This window comes from Muscardinus avellanarius (genome assembly GCF_963383645.1).
Source record: "Muscardinus avellanarius genome assembly, chromosome: 14".
Taxonomy (NCBI): domain Eukaryota; kingdom Metazoa; phylum Chordata; class Mammalia; order Rodentia; family Gliridae; genus Muscardinus; species Muscardinus avellanarius.
In genome coordinates, this window is record NC_137800.1 from 46,541,524 (window position 1) to 46,565,177 (window position 23,654).

A 23,654-nucleotide genomic window follows, 5' to 3' on the forward strand; every position below is an offset into this window, starting at 1 on the left:
AGGCTCTGTAAGAAAAAACAGCCAAGGCAGGATTCTGCCCCCCAATTAGGAAGCTCACTGCCCACAGGTCTTGCAGCATGATGTGGGGTACAGGGGGCTCACAATGCTCTCTACTAAATTTTGAACCCTGTTCTCAAAAAGAAAACTACTTACTAGCAAAGCCCCTTGCCTGATTCAGAATTGACTCCTGATTATCTTAAGATTTTGGAAGACTCAGGTTTTCCATGGGCTCTATCCTCTTTGGTCTCCAAGAGCGTCCCATCTCTGCCCTAGTACGTATGATATAAATAACTTGCCACCATGTCCCTTTAATGAAGTGATGGGAAGGGACACTGTCTGAAATGCACACCGAAGGGTCCTGACTACTGGAAATTTCTACAAACCAATGCTAAATCCATGGACTAACGATAGACCTCTTTTTCTTTTTCCTTTTTTAAGTCTGAAAAGGCAGATTAAAGAATCAAGAAAGAACCCAAAAGTCTTACACTAAAATAAGAAATAGGCCCCATCTTGGCACAGTTCTCATGCAAAATATTGCACCCAGTGTTAACTAACGCTAGAAGCTTCAAACAGTATAAATTTAAATGTATTTGCATATTATAAAAATAAAGATAAACATATACATATTTTACACTAGTTACGGAACAGCAATGAACATCATTCAATCCCTCTTTCACATTGAACAGAACTGAAACCCGAGTGCTCTAAATACTGCCACTGCACTGGAACTATGGCTTATGTGCACGGAAAACAAAATCCCTGAGAAGCCATTCGACTTTTCTTCTCTTTTCTTCAAGTAGTGCTGTCCTTGGAGGATCACAGTTCTGAGGTTCCGGTTGTGAAACATTTGCTCCATGTTCTCTTCCATCCTCCCCCTCCCCTGCACCTCCCCACCTCCACAGTGGTCCCTGAAAGTGCCCTGAGGACATCTTCGCTCCAGTTCTCAGCACCTGTCGGGGCGCGGAGAGCTCGCCAGGTACAGGAGATGGTCCGGGTGAGCGCCCATGCTGTTTTCTCTATGGAAATTCCATAGCCACAAGTCACTGGTTTCTGTGCTTTTCACCAACGTTCTTCCTAGATGAGGTAGATGAGAAGAAAGCACAGAAATGACCAAAGGCAGCGAAGAACGACAGTCTTAATTACAAGAAAAGAGAGTAATGAGATGAATGGATTTTCTGCATGAATTTTCATTTATATTTCTAGAAATCTTTATAAATATGTAGATGTCAGGCCACCAATATCCCCACAAGAGTCTCTTTTGTAAGTTAGACAAGCATTTCTGTTTGTAATGTTAGGCTCAGATCAGTCATAAAGAATGTTGCTAATTGGCTATCGGCAGCTATTCCATTGTAAATTTACAGCAAACTGGATTTCTAATTAACAACCCAAGCTCAACACACAGAACTGCTTCCTCTCAATAAACATCCATGGGCACAACTAAATAACCCTCTGGGAGTAGAAATACACACTGCTAAGAAGGGAAAATGGATGTCTGCACGGACTTAAAAACACGATTTTATTTAAAGTATTATAAACAAGGCTGCCTGCTCCCCTGAGCCACTCCCCATTCACACAAACACTGAGGAATGCGAGAACACATGGGCATCTAAACGCAAGAGCCCACTGCTCCCAGTTTCAGCGTTTTTCCACACTGACACCACTCTTTCTGTTTGTATCCTTAAAGAAATGAGACTTACCTACCTCCCTGCTTCTCTATCTCAATAAACTCATCCTTCAAGATCCAACTCAAATACTACTGCCTGAAAGGAACTTTCCCCTCATTCTTCCTGGTGGAGTTCATTCTTCTGGGTGCTTAGAAAGCTCTGTTCATACAACCTTTGTGGCAGGTATTATAACTTAATAGTAACTCAACACTCACAAGTTTGTCTAAATATTTCTTTGAATCTCACTACTAGATTCTCGAGGGTAGGGTCTCTCTTGGTTATTTCTGCATCCTCAAAGCCTGGCATGCCTCCTGGAAGGCAAATATCCAACAAACATCTACTGAATGATGAATACAATCTGATGAAAAAGCCACAGGTAACAAGTAGCCAAGATACTCTGAGATCAATACCATAATGGAGGAGTATAAAAAGCAATAAGAATATGTGCAAGGAAAAATAACCGATGAAAGTCAGAAGGCTCCGGGACGGCTTCCCAGAGGAGGTGACACAGGACACATGGCCATAGGGACAATGGGCCTTTACCAGGTAGGACAGAGGGGTGGCAGCCAGCTGAGCACTGCCCTCCCACCAGAGGGCATTATAATGACTCTCTTCCACAGTAAGGGAGTGTCTCCTGGGTCCCCAGAGTGGTTGGGGTCTGACTGTGAAGAGCTTTGTGAACCATGCCCAGTATTTTGAACTTAAGCCTTTATAGAAATGAAAGCCACCCAAGGCTTTTAAATAGGGAGAGATAGCCGGGCGTGGTGGCACACGCTTGTAATCCCCGCGCTTGGGAGGCGGAGACAGGAGGATTGCGCAGGTTTGAAGCCAGCCGTGCTGGCTTAAGAGACCCTGTTTCCAAAATTAAAAAAATAGGTCTAGGAGTGTAGCCCAGATATAGAAGGGCTTCCAGGAACCCCAGTACCACAAAAAAAAAAAAAAAAAGGGAGAGATATGATAAGAACTGTAGGTTCAAAGGACAAAAGATTAGAGAGTACAAGGCCTGTTGGGACTCAATCATAAAGACTATTGCAGAGACTCAGAGGAGCGTCTACAGGAAAGCAGGAGGCTGCAGAGAAAGTTAAAAAACCAAATTCACCTAAGTCAAAGCAGACTGCAAAGATGGGGCAACAGGGCTCGGGACAAACTGCTCATTGGGAAGAGAGGAGAGGAAGGTGTTGAGGCTGACAGATCCCTAGCTTGAACAGATGGGTGCAAAGCTCTGCCATTACCTGAAACACATGGGCATCACAGAAAGATGAAGAGCTTTGGGGGAGGGAGGCAGTGAATTCAGTCCCACACCTGGGAGGCCTCTGGGCCATCCAACAGAGCTGCCAGGTAGGATGCTGGAGACTGAGGTGTGGAGCCAAAGGCAGGCCTCAGCCTGGGAGACTCCCAGGTTGGAGAACCTGCATCTCCTTGGATGCCACGAGGGAATTTTGACTCCAGGTATTGAAACACTCAAGCTGAAAATGAAGCCATGACATATACTAATCCTAACAGTGTCTTTCCTTTTCTATATTCTGATGCTTTGAAATCTGGGGCCTTCCTGACCCTGGCGAGAATGGCCCTCCCAGGGGTAGCCAGTTTTGGAAGTATAACCCTGCCAATGCACCTCCCATACCAGCCAGTCCAGACCCTAGACCCCCAGCACCTCTTTTATTGGCTTTTATGCTCTGGGTCACTATCCACTTGCCTGAATCATCCCAGAGCCAGGTATCAGACACCTAGGGATAGCCTCTGTACCCCAGAAAACACCGAAATTCTTTTAATGAGCCAATCCTAAGCTCATGTATACTGCCTTGTTCATTCCTTCTGATGGAAATCACAATAAATGCTCTTGCCCACAGTTGCTCCCTCTTTTTCTGACTGGTGGTGACCAACCCCAGTGCTGCCCTGTGTACCCTCCCGCCAGGGTGTGGCATGCCCCCTTTTTCAGGGACCTGGGGTAATGAGCTATATTTTCGATGGCATTCTAGGTCTTATTATACTTGAAGTCGTATGAAGAATACACTATATCTTAAAACACATAGGCAAGAGAGAGCAGCAGTATTGAGAAAATAGCACCTAACCAGGAGCCAGGATGCAGACTGCAGATCCAGCTGAGCATGAATTAGTGGCTGTGATTATGAAAAATACCTTCATCTGGGATGTGGTGCTCTCTGCCTTATGTGGCTTAAGGAGTTTCTAGTAGGATCCGGTGAGTCAGGGGTTTTGTTCTGAGAAGTCTATCCAGATCCAGTAGGTGTTTGTGACTATAATAAGAGAAAAGAATGCCTCTCATCTCCCCTCCTCTTTATTCCAAGAAGATAGGTTGGTGCACTGGGGTTTACTAACAGTGCTTTATAGGCAGACCTTCCTGTACTGAACCTTGGCCCTTGCGTAGTGTGTGTGGGGGGCAAGATCCTTATCTACCTATCCAGCATACACGTTTAACTTTTTGTTGGGCAGGCATGTCAATTTTTGAGCTGCTAAGATAGATAAGTCAGTGAGTAGATTTTACCATAGTATCTATATTTGCAGAGAAATTTTGTTTTTATTTTTATTCTGATATGCCATCCACAGTATTTACACATGTATTCCTAGTAGAAACAATAGTATCTAATTATATGGAGTATTTGTTTGTTCTATGTAAATACTAAATGCTTTACCTGCAATAGTCTATATATAAGAGGTAAGCTCATAAGATAAGTATTTCCATTATCTACATTTTATAGATATCTAGAGTAATGGTACTAAAAAATAAAGATTCAAATTTGGAAAACACAATTCTAGACCTCAAACTACCTTAAAAAAATAAGAACAAACATGGCTTTAAAAAAGCTATAATCTGAGTTAACCAATCTGGGCTGGGATTTTCTGATGTTATATTTCTGCAAAGTATTCAGAGTACATTTTTTTTTTAAAGTATTAGAGATTAAACTCAGAATTTTGTGCTTGCTACATTAGTGCCCTACCACTGAGCTCCATCCCACCCTCAGCCCTGTTTGGGTTTTTATTTATTATTATTATTATTATTATTATTTTTTTTTTTTTTTTTTTTTTTTTTTGCGGGTCTGGGGATGGAATCAAGGGGCATTCAACCTCCAAGCTTCACCTCTTGCCCTATTTTTTTTTTAATTCTTTATTTTGAAATAGAGTCTCACTGAATTGCAGAGGCCCTCACTAAGTAGCTGAGGCTGTCTGCGAACCATGATGTTCTGGTCTCAGCCTCCCAAATGCTGGGATTTACAAGCCTGTGCCACACCACACCCGGCTTTTTTTTTTTTTTTTAAATTTTGAAACAGGTTCTCAGGAAGTTGTAGAGGGTCTTGCTAAGTTGCTAAGGTTGGTGTCAAACATGGGATCTTCCTGCCTCAGCTTCGTGAGTAGCTGGGATTACAGGTTCCACTACAGTGCTCAGGTTAAACTCAATGTTTAAAAAACTACTTTGTTTCCAACAAAGATATAAGATTACTGACATACACAAAATTAAACAAAAGAATAAAGCAGTTTCCAATTCCCAAATGTGAGTGGATTTTGGACAAGTGAAAGATGAATAATCCTAGGATGCCCTGCTGTATGGATTCTCTTCATCTCCCACCCCCCAAGCGCTCCAGGTCTTTAGGCGGCCTTACCTATTCCAGAAACTCTCTGTGCTTCCCAGAGACTTACCCTTAAAAACTGGTGCTCCTAAAGTCACAGAGTGGGTACAGTAAAAATGATGGCAAAAGGGAAAGAAGCACTATCTTTTCCACTTAATTTTCCAAGAAAGTATGAAGATACCTAAGCAGAGAGGGGAAAAATTCCAACGTGAATGTGGCTGATGGGAGACTAAAGGATTAAAAAAAAACACAAAATTTCTCCTAGCCTGTAAAAGGAGCAAGGCAATGAGGTCTGTCAGTCCTGGTGCAGGAAAGAGCAAACCAATGCGACCCACCCCACAGGTTTGCCCACAGATATCTGACCATCTCCACCTTGCCTTCCGTGTTTCAAAGTTCTGTGGTCAGTGCAAAGTTCTCCACTCTGATAAAGCCAAATTCATTTCCTCCATTGCTTTTTAAAATGCTATCAAGCCCATACTAATGAATCTGGGTGTGCTTAGACATATTTTGTCTGTTTATTTGTGAGATAAAAGCCACAGAGTCTTCAACCTACTTTTTATAAAACGTTTTTTGAGTTGGTTTTAAATATCATTAAGTCACTGCAAAAATTCCTGTGCAGAGCAATCATTGTACTTTTGAGAATACTTACAAACAGCCAGTAATGGGAATTTAGTGCGTTCTTGCTTGAATGAGAATTATACGTATACAGGCAAGAAGCCAAGTTTTTAAAAAGTAATTCTGAAATGCAGCATCTCAGCCTTGCCTTCTCTTATTATTAGTATTTTCTGGAAAAGGCAAAAGCTTAACCCAACAATGTTCAAACCAGCTCACTTTTTCCTAATTCTGCAACGCATGGCCTGCCAAAATCGGAATTAACTGCCTTCATCACTCTGAGAACTCTCGCCACTCACCAGACAAGAGAAGGCACAGACAAGGTACCAATACAAGAGAAAGGTCAACGGGCAGGAAATTAAGTTTATAAATCCTTACTTCCTGTATGTTAGAAGGTCAGCCATTAAAAAACCGCAATGCAAGAATGTGGGACACACTCCAGAATTCCAACCTGTTGAATTCTGTCTTCTTTACAGAAAGCATTAGTTATGTGTGCTTATCAAGCAGTTTATCCTGGAGAACACAGTTTAAATGGTGGAGGAAGAGGTTGGTCTAAACTTCTTTGGAAAGAAAGAGAAACCTCCTATAGAGGATCTGAAAGTGAAAATGTAAGCGACAAGCTGCCATTCACCCAGGAAGCTCACGTTCCTTGTGAACTACAATATTATATGTCTCAACCTAGAAAACAACTAGACCAAGACAGGAATTTACAAGTAAAAATTTAGAGAGATTATCCATCTACTTTCCTACTGAGAGTACAGTCAGCTCCTAATCTCCCTGAGTTCCACATTCTCAGATGCAACCAGTTGCAGGCTAAAATATTCTGGGGGGAGGTGCTAGGTGATGGTATGTTCAGACATGTACAGATTTTTGTCATTATTTCCCTAAACAATAGAGTATAACAACCATTTATATAGGATTCGTACTGTACTAGATATTATAATAAGCAATCTAGAGATGACTTAAAGTATTTGAGAGGATATTTATAGGTTATATACAAACATTCTAGGTCGTTTTACAGATTCTGGTATCCCAAGGGAAGAGGCAACTTGGAACCAATCCTTCCATGGGTAGCAAGGGACCACTGCATAGTTTTGCCTTCCAACTCTTAAGGTTCAAGGTTTGGCTTCCCTTGAATAACTGGGTTGCTACTAAGATGTTCTAAAGAAGGCTTCACTCCTTCCAGGAAGCTCCACCTCCATGATCAAGTAAATAAGAGGCTGGTAGTAAATAAGAGGGGGTGAAGTTAATCAGTTGCCTTTGGACTGAACTGTGCTAGGGACAACTGTGTTTCTGTGAACATCTTTAAAATTTAGACATCTTTTTAACACCAACCAACCAGGCAGTAAAGCCATTCTAGAAAGTGATACTAAGAATACTTACTGATTACATGGAGCCAGATATTGTAGTAGACACGTTATGGCAATTAACCTAAGGTACCTTTTTGGGGTGATGAAAATGTTCTAAAATTAGACTTGTGGTGATGGGCTGCACAACTGTAAATAAACTGAAAATCTTTAAATGGGTGAGTTTTATGGTATACTAAGTTATTCAGTAACAGTAGGGCTTTAAAAATATGTATCTGAATAATCCATATCCTTAAGGAAGCTGGAATTTTTTTGAGCAACTCAGGTGTATTTGCTATGAGGTGCATGTTCAACCACATCAAATGCAGATGCCCTTAAAATCAAGATATGCAAAGTATGAGAGTTACTCATATTTCTATCTAATTATCAGCAAAGACAACAAAAAGCCACTCAGTCCCTGTTTCTCCCTGGAGGGTGAGATGTGGGGAGGGAGACGTTTCACTCAGTTTGAAACCTTTTCTAGATAAACGTTGGTGAAGATCTCAGCCACCAACCACTGAGACAAGTCACAGGAGTAAATCACATTCCCCAAATTAAATCATGAGCTACTATTCCCTATTCTCTACTTGTCTCCATGGGGGGAAGACAAAGAGTTTTATACAAGTAGAAACAGAAAATCTTGGAATCTGTAAGAAAGAACCAAACAACAGTCATTGATTTTTTTCTTTATAAACTCTACTGCAGCAACATTATTTTTCATATGGCCAAAGGCAGGCAGTTAAGTGGCAAATCTCTGATTGACCTATAAAGGAGAGGAGTAAATTCATCTGAGAAAAGCTTGGATGATATTTTTTAAATTACCATAAGAGCTCCATCAATGGTACCTGGGACCAGTCTGGCTAGTGCCTGTCACTCTCAACCCTTTCCTGACTTCAATGACGAATGATACATTCACCCTGCCTGAGAGTAAAGGGACAACTGGAGGCTGACAGCAATGTGGCTGCATCAGTTCTGTCTTGGTGCTGCCAACTGGATGTTGACCAGAGAAAGGTCCGATAGTCAAAGGTCAGGTCTCACTGGCCAAGAGCCTGCCCTTAGAGATACAGACGATCTGAGAGATTAGAAAGTCCAGTGCACACACATTAGAATCAACTGGGTGCTTCTGTGCTTTTTAGACTCAGGCTTGGTCTCTTCCCCTGGATGATCTGATGTACGTGCCTGATAAAGAAAGACTAGTCTTGTCCTCTACGTACATTTTATGGGATGACAGAAAAATAAAAGATTATTCTGTAGTTAGTTACCTGTAGTGTCAGTCTCCTGAGTTCTTGTGTCTGCCAGGACCTCAAGTCTCAGCCTCAAGACCAAGCTCTGGGGACTTAATGACTCTCTTCTTGACAGATGTCCTCATCAATTACCCTGACTCTCCCACTTCCAATAAACTCCTGTTCTCTTCAACTTTAGACCTTCCACCAGGCCTGGCCTGGTTTCTATGTGTCTTTGTTTTTATTTTGCATTAACAGCTATGAGCCATTGATGCTTACAGGACACGGGTATAAAACAGGATGGCATAGAACACAGGCTATCATATAAAAGCATGCTTTTATATAAATGGTCACAAAAGAATAAATTTCTCCTAACCTCCATACTAAAAAAACAAACAAAAACAAACAAAAAACAGTGTGTTCCTTCATTTAGAGTTATACAACAAACCTGCCATCCATTTTATGATACTTTTTCTTGAACTTATTCCAGAATCAAGCTATTCAGCTTGCTAAGTCAAAAGTAGTTTGACTTAGCACCTAATGGTGCTCCCTCCAGCAATGAGAGGTCTGAGGCTTCTGACTGCCTAAGATTTTAAAGCTACTAGTTCACCGAGGTTCAATAAACTGTCAGAAAGGCTGATAACATTATTTTTGGGTTGGTGTAAGTGCTAGCTTTCTGTGGCAGTACAACAAGAAGCCCATGGGAACACACTGATAACACTGGCTTGGTGCCACTGTGGTTTCTTGTGCAAATGGACATTGTAAATCCTACCTCTGTCTCACCTATTAAATGGCATGTGTCTCTGGCAAAACAATAGGTGAACATCTTTCTTGGCTCAGAAAATTTGTGCCAGTAGAAAATGTATTAAATAATTATTTCCCTCCATTCCATACCCTGCTGGTTCTAACATACCATCCTTACCCTTATGCCAGGTGTACCTAAAAGGAGTGAGCAGTGTACACAAATTCAAGTTTTAAAAAATAGTAAAATGTCTGGATTTTGTTGCTCAGGACAGGAGATATTCTAGTTAACAGGAACTTACTATGTAACCCTACTCCAATATTTAAGAAGCACTTCAAGATTTCACAGTGTCTTAGGTCATGTCAGGATGAACTCTACTCAGCACATGTTAGATAAAATAGCTTTCTAAATATAGCATTAGATGAGAGTTTCCCTTGGTGTCCGGTGATATTTTCCAGCAAAGATGGGTTAGGAGTATTCTTTCTGTCTAGTGAGTTGTCCAGTTTAGAGGAGGGAGCATCATGCCGCCACCACAGCTGCTGATGTGGGACAATGCCTCTAGAGCCCCTGGCAGTGCAGACAGCACCCCGAAAGTAGGAGAGCTGCCACCTCCAGGATGAGGTACAGTTCCTGCCACACAGAGCTCTGGCATGTGGTTGCATAAATATGTCCCAAGATGATGATATATCAGAGTTCTCAAATGTGAACTTTCTAGCCTCCCTATAAAAAAAACCAAACTTATATATGACACAATAATTCCGCGTAGCCAGCCAGGCAGAAAAATTAAACTTTACCACATAAATATAAATACTTGGCTACCTGGTAAGTCATTTTGATGATATCACCCAGATAATAAGATCTAACCCAAGAAGATCTGTGGCTGCTACTGTTTCAGATACGAGGTACATGGGCATTTCATCATAAGTGGCTTCCTACATTCCTAGTTCTAATATGTATTTATGTAAATTTAAGCCCGGATAAATAGAATAAGTTTTATCCAGAAAACTCAGCTCACATTCGATCCAAGTTAGTTTATGTGTGCATTCTCTGACTCTAAATCTCCTTTAGAAGGGGGTGGTGGAAAGCTACACAAGTCTGTGATTTCCACAGACAGACTAGAAAATCAGAACCCTGTAGCAAAAAACAATTTACTACAAAATTTTTAGCAGACTTTCCTTACTTAATACACCCTTGCTGTTCCCCAAAATGAGACCCACTTAATTACACAATGACAAGAGTTAAGAATTCACTTGGGTGGTTTGGGGGTTTGGTAATGCTCCGCATGGATGATCTTGGAGAAAAATGCTGTTTTGGTGGTATATACCATCAAGTATACTGAAGAGTAATGAACTGCACATTTTAAATGAGCATATTGTGTGGTTTATGAATGATAACTCAATAAAGCTGTTAAAATTTTTTGTGACTTTATCAGCGAAAATAAAATTTGCAAAAAAGAAAAAAAATGACAGTTCTTATTTTTCTGCATAAGCCTTGGTGTTGATATCACTGGTAAACACGTCAATCCTCGGCAACTTCTCAAGGTTTGTGCAGATGTAGTTTAACTTGGCTTTTGGCTATCACACCTAGAGAGTCTGGGTCTGGAGTGAGGAGCAGAGGCCAGAGGGGATCTCCCAACTCACTTGGAACAAGGGCTGATCACAGTCGGCGTAGGTGGGTAAACCAAGGCAACATTCACTCGTTCGCTGCCATTCTTAGGGCAAATGATCTCTGCCACCCCTTCTGGTCTTGGCTGGCTCAGCAACTCCCCTGCAGGAGGAGAGAAAAAATACATTAGGGAGATGTGCTTTGTAAAGAAAAAAAATACAATGACGGGTTGGGAAGACGAGAAAGGCAAGTAGTGAGGAAGGGAAGGGCATGTAGACAGTAGAAGCAGAGAACAAAAGTTCAACCAGAGGGATCAGCAGAGCTGGCTTGGCTCCCACTGCCTAAATTCTCATCTGCATCACCATGGGGAGGCACCTGTGTTATGACTGATGGGAAGGCCAGCCTCTAGACAAAGACAACATCTGCCGTGATCCTGCTTACCTTTCTTTTCACGGAATGACTGTGGAGATCTCTATGAGCCAGGCTCCCTAGAGCTCTGCCAAGGAAGTGCTTATAATTAGGATTTGGGGCAAATGGGACTCAGGCAGAGTGCAGCAGCCTCTCAACAAAGCCCTGCATGCAAATGAACTGGACACACAGCAGACTAACGATGTTAACAAGGTAAATGGCCCAAGAGCAGCCCATCACCTCCTGGCAAGAGGATTTCCTGGCTATGTCTGCATGCCAAGCTGAAAGCACCCATGAGGCATTGTCTTACAAATAATGGGTCCTAGTAAAAACAGAGGATCAACCTGATAGAGGACCACAGTACCTAAAGAAAATTGGCCACCGCACGCCCTGGATGTAATTTTTCTACAGCTAGATCATGAACTCTCTAAAAGCAGTTCCATCTTCAACTTATATTCCTTAGTTTCCTTAGAGCACTCAGTAAGTGGTTCTGGCTGATGATGGCACATGATTTTGCCTTGATTGCCCTAGTCCAACCTAGGGAGCTAATGGATCACACCAGGGACATCAAAAGGATACCCACAAGGGAAAGGCACTACTGGAATTCAAACTTCAATTGATGGTTGTCATCACTTCTATTGCTTATGTGACATTCTAGAGACCCCAGAGTATGCAGGGAACAATAACAGAGCTAAAATTCCTCAGTACAGTCTGTGCAAGGTCCTGAGGAAGATTTATCCTTATTTTGTTATGCTGCATATCCAAAATCATCAGAGAAAAGGTGCAGGATCAGGATGTGAGCTTGGGAACCAACCTCTGGGCCCTTACCTTTGGCTCCCAGCCCTAGAACCTCCCCAAAGAAGGGATTGCTTCTCTAAGCTTCAACATATCTGTCCTGGGGGAGCAATCTAAAAACCACTATTTTAAAATAAAGAAAATAAATATGTGTACATATCCCATAGTTTTGAAATCCACTAATCTGTTGAAGGACATCTTGGCTGGTTCCACGGTTTGGCAATGGTGAATTGTGCAGCTATAACACGGTTGCTCATGCATTAGTTTGGTATTTTGGCTTTCATTCTTTTTGGTAGATACCCAGAGGTGGTATTTCTGAATCATATGATAAGTTTGTTTTCCTTCTTCTGAGGATCTTCCATACTGTTTTCCAAAGTGGTTGCATTAATTTGCAATCCCACCAATAATTGATTAGAGCTTCTATCTCTCCACATCCAATCACTTAAAGTTTCTTTCTTCCTTGGAAGTCCTTCTTTTAATTTCCACAATGATTCCCAATTACTAAAATTCTGAAAGCCAGAAGGTGAGTAATTCTGACAAGATGATCCACTCACAACCAATTTTTTTTAAATAGAGGTCACTTGGATCTGGAAATCTGCTGAGATATAATGTGTACACAATGGAATTTTGCCCAGCCATAAAGGAGAACAAAATTATGGAATTTACAGTGAAATGTCTCAAAAAATAAGAAATCAGATGCTTTCCCTACTGTGCAAAAATGAGGGAGAAATGGGTAACATGAGGAACTCTAGATGAATAAGGAATCCTATAGAGCAGCAATTAAGGTGACCTATCTGAGGGGATGGGAGGGGAAAGAGTGAAACTCTTTAAAGCACATGATGTACTTAAACAAACATACCAAAGTCAATCAGGAAACCAAGTATGGGAAGGAGGGAGGAGGAGGGGAGGGGTTAGGGATTGGGTAAGAGCTGATTGGGTGATATGTGCATGTATATCTCCACAAGGTTTTTATTCCATTAAGATGCATGACTACAATGCACCAATAAAAATTTATTAAAATAAAAAATAAAGAACTTAATCATCAAGCTATTTACATTTTAGGAAAGATTTTAATTCCAGATTAGAACATTTCTTATATGGCTTTGCACAGTAGGAATGTAATTTGAATTCCTTCACCAACAAAAGTTAATTTAGCACTATCAACCTGCCTGGTGGATATCTGGTTGTCAGAACTGTTTTGATTCTGAATGCTGAGGCTAAAACAAAATAACCAAACACTCAGAAATGCCCCTCAGTGCCTTGAAGCTTTGGGAACAATTTGGAAAGTATTGTTGGTATGAGAGTATAATCTACCAGCCAAACAGAATGAGGTCAATTAGGGGTTTTAGAGATGCCCTTTCTCTAAGAGTGCAGCTCTACCCAGCTTCACAGTGGGCTTTCTTAGCCAGGTCAGCAGACAAAACCAGCATTAAAAAACAAATTTCAACACTCTTCTTCACCTTCTTCCTAAACCCTCCAAAGTAATGACAGAGGTGACAGTTACAGGTAGAAGGAAAAGTAGATCACAATCATGATTACCTCTATGACTCACAATGACACTACCCTAGGAAGTTCTAGATTCTCTTGATGAATAATACAGTGGAAGCCAAGCAGGACCCACACCCTGGGCACAAATGACACCTTCTATTGCTCCTTTTCTAGTAGGTGCTCCATGTCCCATGTCCAGTGAACAAGCTCAGCCTTTCCTGATTTCCCTAGTAGTAATGCTTGCTTATTAATTACATATTATTTTTGTCTGAAGGACAGGAAAGGAGAAAAAGATGAGTGTATATCTCAGTATCTCAAATACACTAAACAAAGAGCTGCATTTGCTCCATAGGGACCCTGCTGGGAAACCACTCAGGTCTCCTCTGGATTAACAAATTGTGAGCTTACATAATGTCAGTCAATATATATAATGGCCTCCATTATGGCCTTCCCACTTGGGAAAATGCTGGGTGGAGAACATGGAGAAGGGCTGGTCCACATGAGGAGGAAGATCTGCAGGCCTAGCTAGAACATGCTAGGGACAAAGATTCTTCACATTTGAGAGAAACATTTTGTCACTAAAAGTGAACCAACCTCTAAAGCACAGGTAATGAATGTGTCCTCAATTCCAACTGCCTGGATGAAAAAAGGGGTATAAGAAGGTGCGCCAGTCCTAGTTTTGAGGTCTGGTGGCTTTGTCATTGGCTGTGTCTTTGCATAGTGACTCAGGTTCTCTGAAATGCCATCCCATGGCAGGACATTGTGAGCCAAGCCTGATCACTAATGTGGTGGTAGGGAAGATCAATCACTGAGTGCTTTTGGGTCAGCTGTTTACATGTGTCGCCTACATAATAAAAATGATGCTACTATTAGCTGGGCATGGTGGCGCATGCTTGTAATCCCCGCGCTTGGGAGGCAGAGACAGGAGGATCGCGCAAGTTCAAAGCCAGCCGCGCTGGCTTAAGAGACCCTGTTTCCAAATAAAATATAAAATACGTCTGGGAGTGTAGCCCAAGGTGGAAGGGTTCCATCCCCAGTACCATAAAAAAAAGATCCTACTATTTAAACAAACAAAAAACACTCTCATAATTAAGAAAGCAAAATATTTTTCAGTTTTTGGCTGATGATAAAAGATAGTCATTCATAATTCTAACATTATTAACCTGCGATTCTTTGTGTAGGTTATAACTATATACATATGAGATCATATTGCTGCATTCATGACTTCATTACTTTACATTTGTCCCCAGCTATAATGTGAATATTTTGAATAAATATTATTACAATGTGAATGCTCTGAGTAAATATTATTCAAGATCAAAAGAGATTAAACAAAAAGTCATGGCTTCAAAATATCACACAACCCCCAAAACATTTGTCAAAAAAAGTCGGTCAAAGAAAACCAAGAGTTAAGATCACTATCAAAAATTTCTTTTCAATTCTCTACCTGAATCCAGCCCCTTCCTTCACAGTAGAAGTACACCCTTCCCTTTTATAATGTTTTTCTTTGTTCTTTTGTTCACATACAGACAACCCTCAGTAGCATTCTTCCCTGTGCCTTTCCAGGATTAACTACTTGAAATTTCCTTTCTTTCAGTGCCCCTGTGCCGAGCACCTGCAGGGGAGAAAGAGCCCCCCCTCCAGGTTGCTCACCCCCCTGGAAGTCCCCCTGCGGTGCAGCCTCAGGTCTCAGCAGCTCCAGAGCCCCTGGGTTAAGACCCAAGCAGAAACTTCAGGAGGATTCCACTGTGAAGTCTGAGGCTCTAACAGACAGGAAACCAGTATTCCTGGAGGCCAGAATAAACACTCCTAAACAGCAGGTGATTGTGGCTCCTGTGGAACTTAATCACCTGTAGGAAAAATGACTCCAGGAAAGCCGCAGGAAGCTCAGTCGCCTAGTAGGAAGGGCTTTGCTTTCGATTCAAAAAGAGCCAACAACAAAGTAAAAGATTTTTTCATATCACAGTTCTTTAAACTTTCTGTTCTCAGCATCTTCACAGCCCCAGATAAACCTAGACACATACGAGCTGCAGTAACCAGTACTATATAAGAACAAGAAATTCTCTCTTTAGATTTTGTATGAGATTTCATTAGGTGTAGCAAAGTAGCCCCATGGGGAGCCATTTGAAACTTGGAAGAAGGGAGTTCTGCTGAGAAAGCAGTCATGCAGGTGGCAAACGCACATAGTCAACTGTCTGCCTACAAGAAGTGGTCAGGGCTGGTTCCAACAGGTTCTGACAAATTTATACAGTCAATCAATAGCAGGACATAGTGTGTGTAGCAAAAGCCTGGGGGACTGAAGGCGCAGAGGACAGTGGAGTCTTCTGTAACACTATTCTCTCAATACTGGGGCAATGACCTGGATCACTGGGCAGCTTCTGTTCCCTAGTGGCACTACACTTGGGTAAGCCCTTAGGAAAATGCACAGGTACTTCCACCATCCTCTCTCCCTGCTGCCCCTTGAAAGGCCTGACACAGTCTGACCCAAGTAGATGTGGCGTGGGGACGGAGGAACAGAATGCCCTCGCCTATTCCCACCATTCACTCATTTAGTGTGCCTCCCCTAGACGTGCGTCTCTGCCACTTGGCTCCCGTCTAGTGGCTAAGAGTTTATATAAATACAAATCCACCCAAGAAAGGAAAACTATTTCCCTTTTTCCTGCTCTGGATAAAGTTCCAGCAGACTTGGCTAAAGATTAGACAAGCCTCACAGATCAAAGTGGGTTGAGGGGAGGAGGGAGCCTGAACCCTGCTCAGCTCTGCCCTCTCTCCTCTGCCAGTGGGATCTTAAAAACCTGCTCTGATGGACCCGAGTGCTTTCAAAGGGGGACTGTATCTGGGTGGCCTGTCACCTAGTTCATACAGGAAAAGAAACGGCATAAAACGTTCTCCCTCCAACATTAGTTTTCAATGAAAAATGGAGGAAGCATGATCTGCACGCGGAAGCACCGGCCAAAGGCCTCTCGCAGTCAGCCTGGTTCTGAGGGCCTAAGTGGGCTCCAGGACTAAGCAGAGCCACGCGTCGTCCTTAGGGATGATCAGAAACCACACATTGGCTTCTTGTCTCCTAACAAGCAAGAAGACAGGGATCTCAGCAACTTCATTTCCTTCCAAAAGTGGGGGGGAGGGGAGTGAAAGTTGAGAGAGCTGAGGGTTCCCTGAAGGGCCCTGGGGCACATGGAAACCCCACAGGCTTAGGGTCACACCCACATCACCTTAGGCAGGAGTAACCCCTGACATGGCTGCACTTCCATACTTTACATAGAAATAATATCTCATACTTGCATAAATAAGCACAGCAGAGCAGTATCCCGGAGCGGGGAGGGAAGCTCTCCTCACCAGGAGCATTTCTTTATCTTCTCCTGCTCCAACTGTCATTCTCAGAGATGCGGCCTCGACTTGAGGCCATATTAATCATCCATGAAGACTTCAGAAGCACTAAGCTGTACGAACCTCTGTGATCCAAAACTCCTTAGCCCCATCAGCCCCTGAAAAGTTGTTAATCAAGAATAAGAATGAATTTCATGTTATTCCTCAACTAGCAAACGGATGTGGCAGGTGTACAGACTGAGCCTTTAACACTGCCACACAAGGAAAAGAATATAATCATGGAAGCGTTCAGCCAGGAGGAAGGTGTGGCGTGGCCAAGGGGGCTGGTTTCATCAGAGGATAGGCTGGCGTGGGGAAGTCTCCTTTGCAGGCAGCTTCACAGTGGTACCTATGCTGTATCCTCGCAGAGTGCAGAGAGCAAAGAAGCTCAATCTTTACCAGGGCACTGATCACACCCACGAGGGTGGAGCCTCTAGATCTACTTGTTTCCCTACAGCCCCACCTTTCAATATCATCACAATGGTATTAGACGCCAACATACACACTGTTAGGGGGCATGGACATTCGGAATTATAGCAACCATTCTCCCACAACCAAACGAAATGCCTGACAGATTCCAGGAAGGCAAATTTAATGCATCCTCCCCATGAGTTTTACTCCATAGCAACATGAATCTTATAGATCTAATCTGTGGAAAGAAATGCCATAAAGACATGCATGCTTTGTGTGATATTGTTTTTTCAGAATCTAATTTAATTATGGTTAGTTCATAATTAAACTAACCCACTGTGATGGTCCAAAAGGGAAAAATATACACTATTGGATAAAATTCAAGCTGAGGCTATAGTCAATGATCTAGGACGTTCTAATATTAATACTATCTAATATCTAATAATAATTGACAAGAGATACTCTCTACCAAGGGCTGCTAAATTGTGTACTTCAAATGAATTAAATACAATTGATCATTTTAAACTTTCAAGGTACAGAGATAAAATGGAAAAACAGCAGTTGCTGCTGCTAAAGACAAACGTGGAAGGGCTGACATTTAGGATCAGGCAAGTCCAGGTAAAGACCCTTTTCCCACCTCTAACTGGTAACCAGACATGCGAGCTCGGCCTCCTCCTCCTCTTCTCCCCCACCTCAGTAAATGACTCTCTGCCTGTTATAAGGTTAAGAGCATTCTATCTTAAAAAAGAAAAAAAGGTTAAGAGCATTCTAATTTAAAAGTGAACCATAGGCATAGTTCACCTATTACTATTTTACCAAACCTCAAGGACCCAACAAGGCTAAGGGTAATTGGAGATAAAGACACTAGCTCCTTTTAGCATTGAAGTGCATGGCAAGTTGGTGGCCAACTCACTAAATTAGCTCAAAAGATTGCCATCTTCTCTCTACCTGGACTGGAAATGACACTATTTTTGAAACACTGAGCAGAAAACAGAAAAACAAAAAAGAAAGAAAGAAAAGAAAGAAGAACTGGCACAATAGTCCCTGTTATCTGTGAGGAAAATTTCCCTGCTGTTCATGGAAGAAAAAAGGCATTTTATTTCTTGAGCTAAGAAAATATACCCAATTATATCTAAGCTCTTTAAAGAAAGCCCAGTGGGGATTTTCCCCATATCAGAGATGATTAATCTAGTAAAGCCATTTAAAATTAAAAGTACACACGAAAGCTAGAAAGAAATAGATAACAGGAGGAACTCTAAATGAAGAAGGAGAGCCTATACAGGAGCAAATAAGGCGATCTAGCTGAGGGGATGGGAGGGAGAAAGAGGGAAACTCTCTAAAGCACATGATGTACTTAAACATATCAAAGTCAGTCACTAAGCCAAGCTTGGGATGGAGGGATGGGGAGGGAATGGGGTGGGAATGAGAGAGAGAGAAGAAAAAAAAAGAGAAGGGAGAAGAAAATGAAAAAAGATGAGAGTTCTGAAAGCTTTGGGGAAGTTACCTAGCTGCTCTGAACCTCATTGTCCCCATCTGTGAACTGGGCATAGTAAATGACAAATATATACCTTATAGAAACACTACAAGAATTAAATGATGATATTTACAAGTGATCTGATCCTATACCAGGCACTTAATAAAAGCTCATTAAATGTTTATTTCTTTCCTCGTGCTGAAACATAAGAATCAAAATTCAGGCATGAATAACTTCTAGAAAGCTAGGTGCCTATAAGAAGAGAACTAGAAAGGCCTCAATTCCCCTATTTTCTTCTCTAAAAATTCCATTGTTACTGCCACACCCCTATACACCAATAACTTTTTGCTAATTTCTTCTCTTCTAGGCAAAATCACATAAGCATAACTGCAACTCTCTTTTCTCTCAGCTGACAGTATATTACCCACAGCCGTGCTCAAATGAGAATTATGTTTACTTCCAATTCCTTTACTCCTCTAATGTCAACGTCTTTCTCGTTCCCACTGGCCTCACACTCACACAAACATTTTTACATAAATGCACTCATGTTGTAACTTCTTTGAATGGAATTCTGCATTTCCTAAATACCCTCCTCAAGTTCCCATGGAGGTGAGTATGCATGTTCCTGCACCAGCCCCATGGCCTCCTCCAGGCTCTCCCAAGTACCCAAGGCTTCTCAGAGTCAGGGGAGGCACCAGCCATGGATGCCTGGGCAACCCCAGCCGCTTGCCAGCCCGTTTAACATAGGTGGGTGCTGGCCACGTGCCAAGTATAATTCCAGGCTAAGGCTGTGGTGCCAATGTACATCATGGAATCAATGAAAAAGCAGAAGCCTCTGGAGGCTTTTAACAAACCCAAATCATACATTTGATTAAGGCCAAACAGCAGAAGTGGCAGAGAACAACAGCTCTCGAGCAAGTAAAGGACTTCAATGTAATTGTCCCTTCCCTTCTTCCTTTGAAAGACAGAGGGGACACATGAGTCACTCAGGCAAGTGGCCAGACCTCAGCCACACACACTGGTCCTCTCCTGCCCTGCCTCAAGGCTCAGCGGGCCACTCCCTGCCATCCTGGGGCGGACAGGGAACAGCTGCCAGATGGAGCCAGAGAGAACTGCGGAACAGGGGCTGCTGTGCAAAGCTCACAGGGAGGCTCTGAGCCCCTATGGTAGGAGGTCCAAGAAGGGAGAAGGGAGCGGAAACGGAGAGTGCTCACTACTAAGCCTAGTCCTGCCTCACATTTTGTGGTGCTTACGTTCCATCACGGCAAATTTTGAGGATTGCAAGTACTAATTTAGAGCATTTTGACTTTCTGCTCCTGCTTTATCCAGTTTCACTTTCTTTAATTTCAGTTACCAGTGGTCCATGGAGGTCTGAAAATATTACATGAAAATTTGCAGAAATAAAAAATTTGTAAGTTTTAAATTGCATGCCATTTTGAGAAGCATAATGAAGGCTCTCACCGTCTGGCTCCGATCTGCTGGGGACACAAATTTTCCCCTTTTTCCAGGGAATACACACTGTATAAGTGATCTGCCATTAGTCACTTAGCCAGCTTGGTCATTGGACTGCCACAGCAACATAGTGCTTGTGTTCACATCACCAGAGTACTGAAACCAAGGTACTGAGTGGCCACACTGCCGGGCATATGGAAAAATATAGCACATACAGGGTTTGTGCTTCAGGTACCTACTGGGCAGAGAGGGTCTTGGGATGGGCAAGACTACTGCATTAGAAATTCACTGATTAACTTGAGACAAGCCTGGCATCAGCAGGAAGGTAGAGTGTTATCTTTGATGAGTGGCTCTTTATTCATGACCTTCTGGCAATAGGTCCCTGGTAGTGTTTCTGATGCTCCAGCCGGTCTCCTCATCTCTACCGCCTGCCTCACGGAGCTGCCATGAGGACCTGATGAGATCTGTGTGCAAGTGTTTAGCACAGTGTGACCCTGGCCCCAGAACTAGGCCAGTACTGCCTACCTGGCCATGGAAGGCTGATTCCTTGATGTGGTAGCAACACGCAGCCCAGTGAGAAAAGCTGACATAGCCGGGTCAGGCTGCTCGCTGGGGAACTCGAAACTAGGGTGAGAGACAGAATTAGTCTGTGGTAGGTGACTGAGGTAGGGAGAGGTGGGAGGTTCTGTTTGGATCACATGGGAGCTGTAGAGGAAGCTGCTCTGAGATGAGAAGTAAATGGAGCAAGTCCTCGGGGAGAGACAGAGACAGCACTGTAGTGTGACCATGTTCTGGTCACAGAAAGGGATGGAGGGACATAAGATGGGAGTGCTGAGATGGAGCAGGGGATGGGGCCAAGTTTAGGAACTGAGATGGGGACTGAGGACTCAGAGGGGACACAAGACTGAGGTAGTCAGGGGCTGAGGAGGGGACAGGGGACTCAGATGGAGTCAAGGGACTGAGAAGAACAGAGGCTGACACAGAAACAAAATGGGGATGGGGCCCAAGATAGGGACAGAGGGATTAAGATGGGTCAGAGGGACAGACATAGGAACAAGGAGACTAGGATGGAGGTGGAGTATAGAGATGGAGACAGGGGACCAAGACGGGGACAGAGGACTCAGATGGGATAAGACCAGGATGGGGCTGACAGCTCAAGATGAGAATGGGATCAAAGTGGAGACTAACAACAAGAATGACAGCATAGGATTACCTACAGTCTCGGGACCTGGAGACAGGTGCTGGGTCTGGGATGGAACACACAAGGAGAAAAGCTGAGAGGAAGGTAGACCAGCCATAGATTCCCAACCAAGCACACAAGGAAGGCTTGTACTTTTCTTCCTACTTTTAAATTCTGGAGGTCCTTTGTCATAAGTTTGCTTTTTCTCTTAAATTAACTCAAAAGCTCTAAGTAGACTATCCCAATTAATAAGCTGCTTTTATTTATTAAGAGTCTGTCATTCTTTTATTATTACTGTTATTGCAAGTTACTGTGTGGTCCTAATACATTATTATCAAAAGAACCTTGGAAACCTTGGCTGTAAGAGACTCCTGTCACTGAAGCCCAGTGGGCATTCTTGCTAGAAAAGGAAGAAGAAGAAGTTTGGGGTTTGACTCTGGGTGTGTACTGACTCCCTGCATGTTTGTGGACAACCAGAGGCCCTCAGGGCCTCAGTCAGCAGCAGAAAAAGGAAGAGACTGAACTGGTTTATCTCTAGGACAGCTCCAGCTTTAAATAGTCTGCAGCAGCTTAAAATACTGTGCAAATGTATTTTCTGCTTAATTTTCTAGGCTTCTCAAGTTAAACTCCTTGCAAATTTAGCATGAAGTAGAACAATCTTCTAAGTAGGGCACACAAACATGTCCTTGGCTCTCCCTGGCCACACTCAACGCTAGTTCCCTCATTCTCCCATCCCCACCCTTGCCACAAGGTACAGAATCCAGCTGGCACCAAAAAGGACCTTATCTGTGAAATCTCAACAAACCTACAGTGGTGGAGCTGTCTCAGATTTAGCACAGAGGACAGCCAGGGCCAAAATAAGAAAAATAAAAATTTTAAAAGAAGGAGAAAAAGAAGAAATTATCTCTCCAGTATAGCCCTTCCCAGTGTGAAGGAGATGTGTCTGTCTCCACGGGCTTCAAAGAACTTAGCCATGTTATGCATAACGTATGAGTCGAATACCTACATAAAAGGCCAGTTACTCTGTTCTCCATCACAGCAAATTTCCCCAGCATGCAGGAAACAATGGCAACTGGTCCAAAAATAGGTGAGATTTCATTTTCTACACAAATAAAAATGCTTTTCAGTTCCCACTTAGCAAACAGTCCCCTTTCAGAGCTCACAGCTCCTTGTCTTTAACCAGACCTAAATATTTACATTTGTTCTGACACTCTGGCCAATGAATGCCCCCAGCCTACTCTGCGCCTGCTTTCCAGAAGAAATGGGGAAACAGGCAGGCAAACTCCTGAAATAAGGCCACCCACACTCTCAGGCTACACAAGGAGCAGACTCCTGAGGTCAATCTCTGCTTAGTTCAGTTATCTGGAAAAATGTTAAGTCACGTACGCCAGGCCCCCTCCCCGCACACAGGGCACCCCTTGGAGTGTCACCCACTGCAGGAGGGGAAAAGGCAGGAAAATGGATGGAACTAAAGAATATTATGCTACATGAGATCAGCCAGTCTCAGAAAGTCAAGATTCGTGTGTGGAAGTGAGAGAGAAAAATAAGAAACAAAACTGGATCAGAAATCGGGTGAGCAGGCTGGAGGCAGGGCCTGAGAAACCTAGAAATGAGGTGCATACCAATGTGGCCCTAGCCAGAGGCCAGCACTGGCCTTGAGGTAACAGAAGGTAACAGATTTCCTTCTTTCTTGCTGGAACTGACTCTCCTCCCAGGAATATTTCCAGGTTTTCAGGCTGGACTTCCCAGGAATGGTTTTCACCAGGGAAGGGATTTGAGGGTGTCAAGCTGTCCTGGAGATTCTTAAAAATAAAGAAGGGTCCTCACTGAAGCTGAAGGGCTAGAAGACCATTAGCTTGCTAGGCTATCACATACAGTGTGCAGGGCAGTGGCTGAACGAACAGACATCTCCTGCCTCACAGTCCTGGGGGCTGAAGTTCAAGGTCACAGTGTCAGCAGAGCTGGTTTCTTCTACCGCCTCTTTACTTGGTTTGAGGACGGCATCTTCTCCCTGGAGTCTTTCTCTTTGTATATTGTTTTCTCTCTGTGCCTATGTCCTGTCTTTACTTCAGATTCAGATTCAGAGCCACTCTAATACCCTCACTTAACCTTAGTGACCTCTTCAAAGATCCAGTCTCCAGATACAATCACATTCTGGGGTACTGAGGATCAAGGCTTAACCATATTTATCTTTAGAGACACAGTTTAGTTAGTCCTTAACATAGAATAAACAAGAACCTCTTCAAAATACTAGGTTTCTTTTCTAAAGGAGCAGACTCTTCTCTTCTCTAGCTCCTGGGA

General features: G+C 42.9%; 1 protein-coding gene across 2 annotated transcripts in view; it reads right to left on the reverse strand.

The window, feature by feature from the left end:
- Positions 1-1,040: 1,040 nt before the first annotated feature.
- MFHAS1 (multifunctional ROCO family signaling regulator 1) overlaps positions 1,041-23,654 on the reverse strand; it is a gene marked incomplete at both ends in the record, with an annotated part of 83,112 nt that continues 60,498 nt past the window's right edge. The window contains 2 exons of one of the 2 annotated variants that reach the window (XM_080710740.1): positions 1,041-1,074; positions 10,812-10,938. In XM_080710740.1, the coding sequence (XP_080566866.1) occupies positions 1,041-1,074; positions 10,812-10,938 (161 nt within the window). Of the gene's footprint in view, positions 1,075-10,811; positions 10,939-23,654 lie in introns of those variants that run through there. The other variant, XM_080710741.1, reaches the window with a different exon arrangement.